General features: G+C 43.1%; 1 protein-coding gene across 1 annotated transcript in view; it reads right to left on the bottom strand.

Annotated features, from left to right (window-relative positions):
* CCNF (cyclin F) overlaps positions 1–17,228 on the bottom strand; it is a gene marked incomplete in the record, with an annotated part of 700,297 nt that overhangs the window by 401,983 nt on the left and 281,086 nt on the right. The window contains 2 exon segments of the mRNA XM_044089259.1: positions 1,340–1,504; positions 6,996–7,147. Coding sequence (XP_043945194.1) covers positions 1,340–1,504; positions 6,996–7,147 — 317 coding nt within the window.

Consider the following 17,228-nt stretch of genomic DNA (forward strand, 5'->3'; position numbering starts at 1 on the left):
GACTTATGGAAGCTGACTATCCATGTCGAGCAGGATGATGTTAAGAGGTGACGAAAAGAAACCATGGGGAGTGGGTTGGAGCAGATTCCATTCCTATATCTAGAGGGTACCTTTTCGAAAACCAAAGTTGAAATTGGCCCCAAACAGAGTGCCTGAGATTCAAAGAACCTGACAGGAGAACTTCAAACTATCTGACTTTACTTGGATCAAAGGCAGACACCAGAGCCAAAGTGCCTAGGAAAAGGAACTGATCTGACTACCATGAAATCAATCCTGCCCCCCAGACATCACCCTAACCTCTCGGCTCAAAGACCCCTTGAGAATCAAAGCAAGAGTCAAACGGGTAAGGGAGAAGGTCAGAACTGAAACCGACCAAGCTATCTACCCGAGCGAGGGCATCCTGCCTTTAAACACACTGCTCCCAGACCAGAGAAGTAGAAACCAAAAGGGAAGGTGGGGTTTGTTCGGTGGGGTCAGGCTGAAGTGGGAGGTGAAGGGCAGACCCCACCTGGATCTGGGTTCTTGGAAACTTCCACATCATTCAGTTAATGTATGCTTCACTAAGGCTCCTTGAAGACAGAATGGATCTGAAGAACGAAGTCACCAAAAAGGGTCTAAAGGATCAAAGTGATGACCTCTCCTGCAAAATCAGAGAATGGAGCTAGGGGTTGACTGGCTCTGGAGAGAACCTTGGAGGAGGAGGAAGAGGAGCCTGGATCCATATCAGCTGCAAGATAGCGACCAGATGTGAATCTCAGAACGTTAGAAGCCAGACCAGAGGACTCTAAAGGTTCAGGAGAGAATTTTTTTTAAGCCTTTCTCTATCCTTTTCTTTGTCTTTCTCCTTTTATGTCTCTCCCTCCCTGTCTCTCTGTGGAAGACTTAGGCTGGTCAGTTATTCATCCTAGCTTGCTTTGGAAAAAAAAAAAAAACTAAATCGGATTTCTTTCTTGTAGTCAAGATAAGCAGATTCAGCTCCTGGATCTTGTTACTGGCATCTTAGACAACAAATGCTTGCATGGAAGGGATTATAGCTAAAGAAATTCTCTGAAGCCTCATTGCAAGGCCTCTTACTAGGTCGATTAATAAACCTTGACTTAATGGCAAGGAAGAAATGACAGCAAATGCACATGGGATAATATGGGCTCTGTGTGTATTCACAAAATGCCCCGTTCAATACAACATATGCAAGGTAAGTTAATGCAACAGTTTATCTTTTTTTTTTTCACTTTTTAATCTGTATTCCTTTCTAATGAGGATATGGACAATGGGCTTATATACATGTAACTTGAACATTATTTGCTAGTTTCTTGTTAAGGATTGTTAGGCAATTCCTTACCTGGTACATATAACCATACAAGCAATTCCTAAGAGCTGCAACTTTGCTCTGGGTACAGGTCGCTTCATCAAGTACCGGTCCACGCAGCTCACGGTCACATGAAGGCACAAGCTTGAGTAGTCTTTCATGGTAGCCACTTCCACCAGCCAGTCAATGAGAATGTACCTAAGAAAGCAAAAGGCTGACAACTAAAAAACCTGAATGGAATAAAACATTAGCTCATTAAAGAACAAGCAGCCTCTACACTTAAAAGCCTGCCAGACAAAAGAGGATAACTCGTATAACCCAAAAAATAAAATAAAAAAATGAATATTTAAATCCCAAACAGAAAGCATCAGCAGCTGACAGGAATAAACACTAACACAAATTTTCAGTGCCTACCAACACTGGCTCTTAGATTGGTCACCAGCAGTAAATCATAACTTAGAAGTTTTCTCCACCTTATTCACATTTATACACAGTGGCATTTTCTCTGCAAATAACTAATGCAGGCTTCTAGGTCTTGCACTGGGTAGGCACTGACATAGGCAGAACAGCAGCTCCCTTACATGTCCTGCACAAATTTCTCTTGGGTTAACTGAGCCAATAAAGCAGGAGAGAAAAGTGGCTGCTGTAGACTAGTCCTGTCCGTCACGAATGATAGTTTGGTTAATTATGACCAGTATAAATAAAATAAGTTCACAAAAGCTGTTGCCTCAAAATACATACAATAAGTATTTAGGTAGCAAAGAGTTTTGACACAGAAGTTAATAAAACAAAGTAAAAAAAAAAAAAAAATCGATCTTACCACAGAAACAAGAAGTTATGTACTCACCATAACGTTCGATGTATGTAGTCCATCTCGCCTCACATTCTTACCCGTGGGTTCGGAGCTGAATATCGGCTCCGACTCGGCCAAACTTTTCTAGCTCGAAGTCTTCTATTGGCTGGGCTAAGCAGGTATCCCATGGTGCACTGCTCCATATCCCCAGATCTAGTTTGCTGCAATACTCATTCGTATCCCATGCATACACAACATCCAGATAAAAGAATAAGCTAAAGTAAGGGGAACTCTGTAGATAGAAACCTAACCTCCAGATCCTCCAGGGAGGGGGGAAGGTGGGAGGGTAAGTAAGAATGTGAGGCGAGATGGACTACATACATCGAACGTTATGGTGAGTACATAACTTCTTGATGTTATATAGTCTTATCTCGCCTACATTCTTACCCGTGGGACAGCGTCCCTAGCACCTACATCCTGGGTGGCTCATAGGAAAATACTCCTGAGAACTGTGGAGCCAAAGGACGACCTGCTCCTAGAAGCCACGTCCAATTTGTAATGAGAAACAAATGTGTGAGGAGAAGCCCAAGTAGCTGCAGCACATAAATCATCCATTGACAATCTGGCTTGATAGGCTGTAGATGTAGAAACAGCCTGAGTAGAGTGAGCCTTGACTGGAAATGGCAGATCTTTTCCTCTTGCGTGGTAGACGAAAGAGATGCAACTAGATATCCATCTGGATAGGGTGATCTTGGAGACTGGGGACCCCATTTTGTTTTCCGAAAAGGAGACAAATAGTTGATCAGACTTCCGGATATCTTTTGTCCGGTGCAGATAGAAACGTAATTGTCTCTGTACATCCAAATGATGAAATTTAAATTCTGCCTTGTTTGAAAAATGAGTAAAGAACGCAGGCAACTCAATGGATTGATTAAGATTAGACACAGAAGCCACTTTAGGAAGGAACGAAGGGTTTGGTCCAAGAGAAACCCTGTCCTTACGGATGATTAAGTATGGAGGTTTGATGGAGAGGGCTTGAATTTCTGAAACTCGCCTTGCTGAAGCGATTGCTGTTAAAAAGGCTGTTTTCCAAGTCAAGAATTTCAATTCACAGGTAGCTGCAGGCTCGAAAGGTGGTGAGGTAAGGGCTTGTAGAACAAAATTGAGATCCCAGGGCATGATCGGCTCGGAGACCGGGGGACGGAGTAACAGAGTACCCTTCAGGAAAGCCTTGCAGAGTCTATGAGCCATAAGACTAGGCTCATTAGCAACATGAAAATTAGAGATTGCTGCCAATTGAACTTTGAAGGCAGCTGATGCGGAACCCTGATGGAAAAGCATAGACAAAAACTCCAAGACTGAAGCAATTGGAGCTGTGTAAGGATCAATTCCTTGGGTATACGCCCAAATAGAAAACCTCTTACATTTGTTAGAATAAATCTTGCTAGTAGATGGCTTATGAGAGGAAGATAATATGTGAACCACTTCCGGTGAGAATTTATGAAGCCTAACTAATGATGGAAGTGGAGTAGCAGGGCTGTCAACCGGAGAGTCATCAGAGAGGGGTGGAACTGTCCCGACATGTGTGTCAGTAAATCTGGTTGAGGGTCCAGAATCCAAGGAGTATCCACAATGTATGGTTGAAGAAAGGGGAACCAGACTTGACGAGGCCAGTGTGGAACAATCAGAATCATTCTGCTTCCCAAGGATTGCGCTTTCTGAATCACCTTTGACAGTAAGGGAAACGGAGGGAAAGCATAAAGCAGACTGGAGAGCCAATCGTGAACCAGAGCGTCCCTGGGTGAATCCCCCTGTGGGAGGATCAGCGTGAAGTAGCTGCTGCATTTTGCATTGAGAGGGCTGGCAAAAAGGTCACAGCAAGGCTGACCCCATCTGCTGAAGATTCGCTCTGCAACTAGGTGATTCAGGGACCACTTGTAAGGCATCAGAATAGCTCTGCTTAGCCTGTCTGCAATCACATTGGACTTCCCTGGAATGTGCGTTGCTACCAGAAACCGTTGGGAAGTTACTGCCCACTGCCACACTCGCATGGCCTCTCTGCACAGGGGTTAAGACCTGGTTCCCCCTTGCTTGTTTAGATACCACACTACTGGCATGTTGTCCAAGTGTATTGCAATCGTCCCTAGAGGTAAACGCTCTGAAGTGCCTGCAACGCAAGTAGCACTGCTCTCATCTCTAGGACGTTGATATGCAGATGTATCTCATGCTCTTGCCACGTGCCTTGGACTGTCCTGCCAAGATAATGCCCCCCCACCCCATCTGGGAGGCGTCCGTGGTCACTGTGGTAACCGGTATGGGTGGAATGAAGGGCCTTCCCTCGTCCAAATTGTTGGTGCAAAGCCACCAACTGAGGTCCTGTTTGCATCTGTCCGTGAGCAAAATGGGGTGAGAAAGTGGAAATTTTCGGAGAGACCATTGAACAAAGAGGAGCCCATTGGAGAAGTCTCATATGCAATCTCGCTAGAGGGGCCAACATAATTGTTGCTGCCATGGTTCCCAGGAGTTGGAGAACCCATCTTGCCTTCACTTTCCTCAGGGGCATCAGGATGTGTATCTGTTGTTGTAAGACTCCGATCCTCTCCTGCGGTAAGAATGCTCGCATTCGAATGGTGTCTAATTCTGCGCCTATAAAGGTGACACGCTGCGAGGGCAACAAAGCAGATTTTTCCCAATTTAGTGTTATACCCAACTGTTGGCATAGCGTGATGGTAGCGTCCCTGGTTTGGACTAGTCGATGCCAGGTGGGGGCGGTAAGGAGCCAGTCGTCCAGATATGGAAACACTTGGAATCCCTGACATCTCAAGTGAGTAGTCACCACCACCATACACTTGGTGAACACCCGGAGGGCTGTGGAGAGACCAAAGGGCAGGGCTCGAAACTGGAAATGACTGGCTCCCAGCCGGAAGCGTAGGTGACTCCTGGATGCCCTGTACATTTTCACATGGTAGTAAGCATCCTTTAGGTCGATGGAGCACATCCATACCTCCTCTCCCAACAATGGGAGAATCGATTGTAGTGTGACCATATGGAACTTGGACTTCTGTACATAGTTGTTCAGTTGGCCGAAATGAAAATGACTGGCTCCCAACCAGAAGCGTAGGTGACTCCTGGATGCCCTGTCCATTTTCACATGGTAGTAAGCATCCTTGAGGTCGATGGAGCACATCCATACCTCCTCTCCCAACAATGGGAGAATCGATTGTAGTGTGACCATACGGAACTTGGACTTCTGTACATAGTTGTTCAGTTGGCGAGATCTAATATGGGTCTCAGGTCCCCTGTTCTTTTCGGCACCAAAAAGAATCTTGAGCAAGTCCCTAATCCGATGTGGTCTGCAAGGTCTTCTGCAATTCTAAGAATTTGTGATTGCGGCATGGGAGTAGGTTCATGCACTTTGGTCGTCTGTTTTCTAGGCGTAGCGAGTACTATAGGCATAAGAAACTCGGTAGTTTTAGAAAAAAAGGAAGTCGGTTCGAGTCAAACATCGGTTAAGCGAAGAACTGCTTCAGAAGCCAGTGCCTGAACAGCGGCTCCAGACCAATCCAAGGTAGAGACATCCACAAGGGCCATAGTCGAAGAAGAGTCTTGTGGCATACCAGACTCCGAATGGGTCTCAGTAGAGGTCTGCAAATCCTCTGAAGCAGGCATCAGGGGCTGCGAAAGTACCTCACTGAGTACCGGCGAACTGGCGACTAGCTCAATGGAAGCGTTGTCGGCAGCTTTGGACCTATGCGGTCTGTCTCTGTCTGTCTTTATCCTTATGTTTTTTCGGAATATTGGTAGTCGGATGGCTTACCGAAGCCATTTCGTAATACGGAGATCAAGAACGAAAGAATTTAGCGACAAGAGCCAGACTATGAATAGTTCAGGCGTTGAACAATGCACAAAACCGACAGCGAGGTACGTCGTGGTCTGGGCCTAAACAAGTGATGCAGCAAGAATGAAAATCTCTGTCTGGTATTCCACAGGCAAGACAATTAACTTTTTTCTGACATTGGTTAGAGCAAGAAAAAAGGATCCACAACGGGGTACTTAGCTTTAGAAGACTTCAGGATTATTCAATTTGTAAATGAAAATTCAGGTAGTGTCTGGACTGGCACTTGCAAACTGCTTCTGCTTCGGGCTCCTTGGCAAGAAAGACTGATGTAATGGCCTCTGTTGCCTGTGTTTATACCCTCTGACGACAGTCCTGGAGCGACAGCATCCGACGCAGAAATACTAAGTCTCTGGTATTCGGGCTGACTGAAGGCTACCTGCAGGCAAATAACCCAAGTGTGATGACTGCAACAGTGAAACACGAAGAACATCTACACTTAACAAGCACATCTACAAAACTAAGAATTTTAAGCAAGGTCTACTGTGCTCAAATTATTTGGAAGGATGAGGGACTTAAATGTTTCATGCTACTTAAACCATGCACTGTACATACTGGTCCGTTGCCCTGCTCTTCCTTGGCTGCCATTATCAGGCATCACTGCCACTAATGCCAATGTCATCTGTAGTGGCACCTCATGCTGTTGATGAGGACTGCATTCATTCAGAGTAATCTGTATCTATTGGCTGCATGTCACTGAATAATGGGGTTAATTAGAGAAGACAAAACTGGCCTGCCAAGGGTAAACTATGCACACAGCTTCCACACCATGCAGATATGTTTCATATGTATTCCCATTCCTCTCCAGGGCATCCAGTTCCAACTACACCCCACTGTTTACCAACAACCACTGGCAAATAGCAACTGATCTTACCCTCTTAACAGGCTGTCTACATTACAAATGCCTTCCTAAAACTAGGTCATCAGATGGAAATGCAAACTGTGCCAAAAGGCTAGCAATGTAGAAATGAATTTTAAAGCTTCACCTTAGCAAACATTACCTCATTGTATCATTCATTCCTTTCTGCAACATGAATATGCCCTGTTTGTTACATGGAGATGAAGACTGAAAGACACGAGAGATTATTTCGTAGGTAGTTCTGATGTCCAAGCCAAGCTGGTTCCCATTGCCGCAATACTTGGCAAAAGCCATCTTTGAAGTAAACAAAAAGGTGGGGATTAGGTTCAGCAAACAAACCATTAATCTGTAAAGCAAACCATTTTATACACATGTAATCACCACACATCAGAACTCCCAGACACAGACCATAACTTTTATATCTACTCACAAGTAGGAGGAGTTAATATCAGAACTTTATAAAGTAGAGAGACTTTATGTACAGCTTTCAAACAATGTTCTACCCTGGCAGAGAATTACACTTCTTAATATCTTCCTGACACCTGGATAGTTCAACACAATATTACAAATAAAGGAAAATGTCCTTAAAGATATGAAGTGGGTTTACAAGGACAGCATTACAAAAATTACTCAAAACGAATGTATCCACATGATATGAAAAAAAAATAAGGGACATATAAAAAGGCATATGCAGAAGCGTACTTGGGAGTAACCAAAAGCAAAGAAAGCTTGTTCACCTTCCAGCAGTTACCTAAACCAGTTGAAAAAGAAAACTAGTACATGATGTTTTGAGTGTCAACACTGTCTCCTGAATTTAAGTTAATGGAGAAACATTTTAGTTTCACTGAGTCAATGGCATCATCTGGAAGGTGGATCTGCCAACTCTTGTGATCACTGCTAGCCCAATAAAAACTAAGCATACAGAGGCAATACTAGGTACTGCTATGGGACTTCAGTTCTAACTGGTTTAGTCCTGCTGAAGAATCTGTATGGAGGCAGCCAGGTATTTTAACTGAGAAAGGGCTGTGCTGTATACTTTATAACTGGCACATTTGAAGACTTTATTCTTAACTTAGTACTCTCTCTAGAGACAGCACAAGAAACGGAGATGTTCATAATGAAACAAAATATCAGCTTCTACAATACATACACTACACCTCTTTAATGAATGTCAGTCAGTGTCTGGGACCTGTTGTGCACATGCTAACTGCTTATTGCTAGCCAATGAATGGCCTATTCACTCCAACCCCTGCCACCGCAAGAGTGTGATCACCTTTACGAGGTCAATGTACTGCCCCTTCCATATACAATAAAACCTCACACCTGTCAAATAAAATGCATAACTGGTAGCAACATAAATCTTAGCACATAACCTTCAACTTTCACAACCACGCTTATTTCACTTATTCAAGGCAGTGCAATTCTCAAACAGTCTAAGCCGCATCTTTAGACACCATTCTACATAAAAAAACTCTTCCTACCAACTTAACCATAAATTCAAGTCAATCCCTAGCATATGACCATCTACCAACAATATGCAGCTAACATCCTTTTGGACACTACTAACTCTGCTATCCTTAATTGTTAACTATCACATTCTTTTAAATGAATACCTTATTCCAATTCATATTATCATAGCACACAAGTCATAAAGCAGCACGCATTATGATCAGGTATTTTTATGCCCCAAGTAGGCAAAATGATTATGATTTTCCACATAACATACAGTATTCTCCACACATCCCCCCCCCCAAATGCTTCTACATCTACATAAATTTTCAAGCCCTGTAACTACCACCCACACAGTCAGTTTTCTGTCGCAGTGGGGCAACATTCATCCTAATCCAGACACTACATATAACTCAATTCCACTACTACATACCTCCCTAAACAAGCACAAAAATGCAGCACCTCGCTGCCAGAATCCTTTGCAGATAAACTTTAACTGCATGCATGGATCACTTTCTATAACCCTTACAACCAACAGTATATGATGAAAACACACTCCCCCCTCCAGGTTATAACACAGTATAAACAGATAGTAGAGCAAATAAAGCTTGTCCCAGGGCCTCAAAGACTTCATGGGATGTAGAATCAAAAGCTTTTCAGAGATCTAAAAAGATTGCAGTTGTAATAAGAGTGCGATGTTGTTGTGTATATATAGTGTTTAAGGATAGAAGGACAGAGTCATTGATGTATCCCATGCTGGAATCCACAATGAGTTGGAGAGAACAGATAGTTAATATACATCTCAGAATTAGAGAGATAGTGTTTGTGTTGAGGGGTAGAGAATAGCCATGGATTATTAAGGCAAGAGTTTTTGTAGCGACTTGAAATACTTTGAATGGATATTGTTGGGAGTTAGGGAGGTGGCCCTCAATTTTCGTAGAAGTTTTTTATTGTGGTGACAGCATGAATGGCAAAAGTTTTACATATAGAATGTGGAATTGAAAGCATAGTAATGTTGTGTGGCAGTGATGCACATTTGCTTGAGGCCGAGGTTTGGGAAGATGATAGTGTAGTGTAGCAGAAACCTGAATGAAATATGCATTAATTAGATTCTGAAAAGTACAAAAACTACTAGCCTATCTTACAAAAACATTCTGATCTCTCCAGCTCAACATGGATTCCAGCCTGGACATACAAACATTTAGAGACAACAACTGAGTTTCCACATCAGATGCACAAGGATTAATGCTAAAAAAATTTTAATTTTCAAAAACTACAGGCAAAGTTTGCTGGTATTGCAATGGTGAGTGAAAAATGAGATTTTCAACACAGCAAAGCTACTTAAAACAAAACAGATAAACTAGGTAAATAGTGCGACAATGTTTTTAGTCGTAAAATTATACTTTAAAAACGACAGCGTTGTGAAACTGATAGATAATGGCAATAAGTATAAGTGGAGGGAAAATGTATACCCTTTATTGTAACATTTAATACATATATAAAAGAAAACAAACCATTTTAACGTTCCCATTTACAAATGCTACATACATCATGTCTATTACTTTGTATGACTATCAATCCAACATTACATAAACTGCTCAATTCCCGCCTTATTAAACTTCAATCCTCTACCAAAACATTATTCTGCACGCATTAGTCCCACAATTCTCATTTTTTCTATGCAATTTGCTCTTACCCTTTTCTAAAGATCCCACTTCCAGTTCTTTTATCTCAGTTATAATATTGAATACAAGCTGCCTATCGGGCGCTAGAATCCGCCACATAACACAAGCACTCGGGTCACTCCACGGCAAGTACAAACATGACACAGTCATTGTCCATGCTGGTGTGAACGACCTGACACGTACCTCCCTGGACTACATGAAGAGAGACATAGAGGAGCTCTCTGATTATGTAGCCCAGGCAGGTATGACCCTAACCCTGAGCAGTATCCTTCCTTCACCAAGAATGATGCCACAATATAGAGACAAGATGATCAGCTTTAACAATTGGCTTAATGTCTGGTGTCATTCAAAGGGGATCCAGTGTCTGTCTGCCTGGGATGACATGCTTGACAAGCCACGCTGCTTCGCAAGGGACGGCTTGCACCTGTCACCCCTGGGATTCGGATATTGGCTAAGGCTCTTGCCACCCCATAGTGCCTTTTTTAGGCAAGGCTCAAATTCTAAACCTACCACCCTAGAAAACAAAAATGGGAAGAAACTGAGGGTAATGCTGCTCAATGCCAGAAGTCTAAATCTCAAAATGCACGCACTCGAGGCCCTTCTCAGTATGGAGAACATCGATGTCTGTGCTGTAACTGAAACTTGGTTCATGGCTCCTGAGAGCACCCCGTCACTATTAGGTTTTACCTCATATCATGCGTGGCCGCCCCAAAACCCGGACCACACCACAAAAGGAGGGGGTGTATCCATATTCATAAAGGATACTCACACCTCCAGGTTGGTGGCAACGCACGAAGCTTCGGAAACCATCCAGGTGCAACTAACCACAGGCAAAACTGCTCTACAAATTGTAGCATGCTACAGGCCACCCTCTCAAACTCAGGAACCCCACACAGCCTTCCTGAAGACACTGGAGGGTATAAATGTATCTCCAAACACCATCATATTGGGTGACTTCAACTACCCGAATATAGACTGGGAACATTACTCAAGCCCTAACTTTCTAGCCCAACGGTTCCTGGAGTTCATAAATTCAAATGCCATGGAACAGCTAGTCACTGTTCCCACAAGAGGAGAAAATATACTAGATCTCATTGTCACAAACATGGGGACAAAATGCTCCACACCGGAAGTATATCCCTCATTGGTGAGATCTGATCATAAACTAATCTCACTGGAAATCCACATCCCCCCCACCCCAAACAAAAGAGACCATAGTGAAGAACTTCTCTAAAGCAAACTTCACACTACTCAAGACTGGTGTGTTATCCTTCAAGGCCCCTGAGCCAGAGGAAACCACAACCCAAGCTATGGAAGCCCTTACAAATGCCTTCTATGAACACCTCCAGGACTGCATGGATCAGGCAATCCCAAATAAAACCAAGACTCTTTCCACAAAGGGCAAACGTCCAGTCTGGTGGACCCCAGCCATTAACAAACTTTACAATAAGAGGAGAAAGCTATTACATGATAGAACAAAATCCATAAAAGGGAAGTCACCCCGATCTTTGTTAGTAAAAAATACGAGCACTCATAAAATCAACTAAGGCCAATTTTGAGAGAAAAATTGCCATGGATTCAAAGGACAATCATAAGGCCTTTTTCAGCTATGTTAGGAACCTGGGTGGAAACTCCCAGATATGCTCAGAATTAGTCCAAAATGATACAAAAATCACTGAACCCACAGACATTGCCAACATACTGGCAGACAGGTTCAGTGCAAACTTCACCCCCTCTCCCCTAAAGGAGAGATAACTATCCCAGCCGAGTGTAGCCTCCCGGACATCTCAAATGCGCAGGTGAAAGCTGCTCTCTCTAAAGCTAAAAACACAGCATCAATGGGACCGGATGGTGTCCCCGGCTGTGTGCTACACGAGCTAAATGAGGAATTAAACCCGCACATAAGGCAGCTGTTTAATCTCAGCCTTACCACAGGATACGTGCCCAAGGAGTGGCGCACGGCAACTGTGGTCCCACTCCACAAAGGCGGCACCTCTACGGACCCTGGTAATTACCGCCCCATAAGCTTAACAAGTCTAGTCTGCAAAGCTATGGAGAGGATCATAATGGAGCTCATAAACAAAGATATAGGGGACTTGCAGACATTGGACCCGACCCAGTTTGGCTTTGTCAAGGGAAGATCATGCCTTTTGAACTTGGTCGACTTCTTCGAAACAGTCACCAAGGCCATTGATGAGGGAAAGGCAGTCCATACAGCCTACCTTGACTTTGCAAAGGCTTTACACAATACCCCACTCGGGTATTGTAGAAAAACTTACCAGCTTAAATGTAAACCCATATGTCACAAGATGGGTTGCAAACTGGCTTAAGGACAGAACCCACAGGGTTAGAGTTGCTGGCGCTGTGTCAGACTCCAAGCCGGTCACAAGTGGTGTCCCACAGGGCTCGGTCCTTGGCCCCTATTGTTTGGCATCTACTTCTCAGAAGTACAGGCCAACATGGGAGGACTTTGGCTGACAAAGTTTGCAGACGACTGCAAACTGGGCCATAGTGGAAAGTGCATCGGACATGGATATCCTTCAGAAGGGACTCACGGAAAGAGATAGCTGGTGCCAGAGCCATGGCCTGAAGTTAAACGCCAAAAATGTATAGTCATACCCTTCGGGAAAACAAGGTAACCCCAAGCTACCATATAGGTGGCAATCCACTAAGCACAGAAGAGGTTATCAGGGACCTGGGGACCCAGGTTGACAGTGGCCTTTCTTTTGACACTCACATTGCTAAAGTGGTTAGAAAGACCTTCTACATTGCCCACTTGATCATGAAGGGATTCACATCCAGATCTAGTGAGGTCATTGTTCCGCTGTACTCTTCACTTATCAGACCAATGATCGAGTACAATGCCCCATTCGGGATGTATCTTACCCGACATCTGCAGCAATTGGAGAGACCCCAAAAGTTCCTCACCAAAAGGATAAAGGGACTCCAAAATCTGTCATATGCTGCCAGATTGAAGAAACTCCAGCTCTATTCAGTCGCATACCGTCTGCTCAGAGGTGACATGTGCCTGACATACAAGGCCATGTCCAACCCGAATTAATGGACATGCTCCACCTCAAAAATCCAAATCCACCAAAACCACTAGAGCAAGCGACTTAAACCTTAGCACGGATATAAATAGGACGTGCTGGAGGGATAGATTTATCACTCAGAGACTCCTCATGCAGAGGAATAAAATCGCGGTCCACGTGAGGCAGAGCACCTCGCTGACTCTGTTCAAGAGAAATCTAGACCTGTGGATGGGAGATCGTAGGTTTACCCCGGGAATCATCTCTGTGTCACTGCTGGACAGAGGCACAACAAACTAATGGGCACAGTATTTTTTCATATAAGGTGGTAAGCCACAAAAATTTGGGCTAGGCTTATAAATGCCTTAGGGCAGATAGCCTAGTATAAACCTATGAACCTATGAACCTAAATATACTTGGTTTAAACTTTGCTTTTTTAGCTGCCACCAGAATTAAACTCAGGGCCTTACTGTGTTCTAGGCAATTCAGATCCTGTAAGCTCAGCTAATAAAATAATTTCCTTAGTTACACCCATTTCCTTACCGAAAATTTCTGACAAGACTACTTTGGTAGGGAAGTTTTAAAGTCTGCCAACTTATTACACTCCCAAAACATGTTCCCAGTTGCCTTTTTCTTCCCCATCAAACCTCCAACATTGGCATCTACCTGAGGAAAAATTCTTTGAAGTCTACTTAGGGTATAAAAATACCTATGCAAACACATCCAAACAAAAATCCTAAATCTTCTAGATTTTGTTGCATACTTAGAAGCCATACACGTGTCCTCCCATTCTTTCATTGTGAATTGCTTATTAAACATCTCTTCCCAATCCTTTCTACCTTCGTCCAATTGATTCCTATAGTTGTGCAATTTTATATACTCTACTGATTACCCTATCTCAATAGCAACTTCTATTCTGGATTCAGCTAAAAACTCTACCAGAGCAGGTCTTTAGAATTCCCACATCCCTTTCTTTTTTACTATACATCTCTGAAATTATTTCTGCTGAATAGCTGCATACTTGAGCCATCTGGTTAGCTTTTGCATACCCTACATCAACTTTATTACAAGCTAAGTACAAACTTGCAGTGTTATAAGATAGTACTGAATTTTATTTTTTCTGTTTATTGTTTCATTGAATATCGTGTTAAAAATAGTACTGCATTTATCTGCTTGTTTACTGAAAATTGTGAGCTCTCTGTTCTCTCTCTGTCTGCAATTAGTTTATTCTTCTCACTTCATTGCTATTCGGTGTAGAAGTCTTAGCCTAGAGGGATTCTCTGTGCCTTAAAGTCTTAGTCCCTTATCTCTGAAATTATTTCTGCTGAATACTTGCATACTTGAGCTGTTTGGTTAGCTTTTGCATACCCTACATCAACTTTATTACAAGCTGAGATAAGTACAAACTTGCAGTGTTATAAGATAGCACTGAATTTTATTTTTTCTGTTTATTTTTTCATTGAATATTGAATTAAAAATAGTACTGCATTTATCTGCTTATTTGGTTACTGAAAATTGTGAGCTCTCTCTCGGTCTGCAGTTAGCAATTGACCACCCCTCCTGTAAATTTGTGTTTGAACACTCCTGGGCCCATCTCATTTGCTCACTCAGAGTACAATGAGATCATATTTTGATTTCAGACACTCCTATCGTTCCCATCTGTTCAGCCCTATCCCAACTCTAGCCTAGTCTAGTCTCATTAGCTCATCCAGCCTAATAACAGAGAGAACATTCGAGTAGGCATACCCATTTAGGCCCTGAACTTGTCTGAAGACTGCTGGAAAAGGGCTCAGTTATGAGGTTTTTACTGGTTAATTGGGTAAATTTGTTCAAATCAGTTTGCTTGTTTTCTATTGTTATATATATATATATATATATATATATATATATATACACACACACACACACACACACACACATACATATATAAAATTTGCACTTGATCTGCTTTTACTGTATTTGTGTTTCTTTCTACTTTATTACCTTATTTTGCTTTTGCCTCTTCCTAAAAGTATTCGATTGTGTTTATTCTGCTGCATTTATTACTGCTTGGTAGTACCCTGATTAAATTGTAACTGTTATTTTAAAGTCTTTTGGTTATTGCACTTGGGCTTCAGACCAATTGTTTTACATTAAGTTAGTAGTTTATTGGCCATTTTGGGCTAATTTTGCTCTCTTTCATTTCCCTGCTATAAAAACCACATTTGCGCAGTTTTGCGTGCTGGACAGTGCCAATTAGCTAGGGTTAAACTATTAACGGCTCCACAAAGTTTACTCTTCAATTTTTCCCTTGGAACTAGACAAACTTTCAACTTAAGCACTCAAACCATTCATTTCACAGCCCAGCACTTGCTCAAAACTCATAGCAAGCACTAATTAACCCTAGCACTAGACCCCCTATACTGACCAGAAGGACAAGGCTCTCTTATTCATCCCTATCAGCTAATCAGTAAAACAGCTCACTTTACCTATTCAGGCATGTCCAAAGGCCAGTTTCAGGTGTACTCTCCAAGTCCAACTGGTGAATCTGGGCATTTTGCGGCAATGTTACAACTGCCTCATGTACACAGACAACCTTCTCCTCCTACCACCAAACACTAATATATGCGAGAGATGCAATTATACAGGCAAACTGGAGGCAAAGCTCTCTCAACCCAAGACTGGAACGGACAGTCAAGAGGAGAAGGAAAATACTTGCAACACATCACCAGTCTCACACAGACCTACTAAACCAACACCGGCAAATAACGCACAATTACACGAAAACATACTTGGAGGCTCTAAATAAAAATCTGCAAAAGCAACAGAAACCTCCAAAGCAGACACCCAAGCAACCTCCACACCCTATCACAAACCATGAAACACATACTTCACATAATCAGTGTGCCACGCAATCACAGCCCTTAAGGCAAAATAACATACCCAACACACTAGTAATAGGCGACACTATAGTCAGACACACTGATGTCCCACTAAGTAGGCTGGACAAGGAGAAGGTTACAGTTAGCTGCCTGTCGGGCGCCAAGATCTGCCACATAACACAAGCACTCAGGTCGCTCCAAAACAAGTACAAATACGACTCTGTCATTGTCCATGTTGGTGTGAATGACCTGAGACGTAGCTCCCAGGACTACATGAAGAGACATGGAAGAGCTCTCTGATCATGTAGCCCAGGCCGGTATGACCTTAAGTAGCATCTTGCCCTCACCAAGAATGAAGTTACAGTATAATGAAAAAATGATCAATTTCAACAACTGGCTAAGTTTCTGGTGTCATTCAAAGGAGATCCAGTATCTGTTCACCTGGGATGACATGCTCGATAAGCCACGTTGCTTCGCAAGAGATGGCTTCCACATGTCACCCTTAGGCTTTCGAATACTGGCCAAGGCTTTTGCCACCCCCATATTGCCTTTTTTAGGAAAGGCTCAAAAGACAAACCCACCACCGTAAATAGCACAAGTAACCAAAAACTGAGGGTAATGCTACTCAACGCCAGAAGTCTAAACCTCAAAATGCATGCCTCGAGGCACTCCTCAGTATGGAAAACATCGATATCTGTGCAGTAACAGAAACCTGGTTTAAGGCTCCTGAGAGCACCCCAGCACTACCAGGCTACAACTCATACCATACTGTTCGGCCACAGAACCCGGACCGAAACACAAAAAGGTGGGGGTGTATCCATATTCATCAAGGATACCCCACACCTCCAGGTTAGTGGCACAGCACAATGCCTCAGAGATCATCCATGTGCAATTAAACGGGCAAAACTGCAATTCAAATTGTAGCTTGCTACAGATCACCCACCATGACACAGGACCCCCATTTCGCATTTCTGGAGACACTGGAAAATATGAAGGTCTTACTAAACGCCCTAATATTGGGTGATTTCAATTACCCAAACATTAACTGGGAGAACTACTCAAGTACGAACTCCCTTGCCCAACACTTCCTAGAATTTATAAACTTGAACGCCCTGGATAAACTGGTCAACACCCCCACACAGGTGACAACATATTGGACCTGGTCATCACCATCATGGGCGACCGGTGTTCTACACCAGAGGTCAAACCTTTGCTGGTTAGATCAGACCATAGACTAGTCACTCTGGATATCCACATTCCGTCCCCACCCCCAGTTAAGGAAACCACAGTGAAAAACTTTTCAAAAGCAAACTTCATGTTACTTAAGACCAAGATGGAAAGGTTCACAGCC

This window comes from Protopterus annectens, chromosome 12.part0 (genome assembly GCF_019279795.1).
Source record: "Protopterus annectens isolate FY-2018-M chromosome 12.part0, PAN1.0, whole genome shotgun sequence".
NCBI classification, from domain to species: Eukaryota; Metazoa; Chordata; order Ceratodontiformes; family Protopteridae; genus Protopterus; species Protopterus annectens.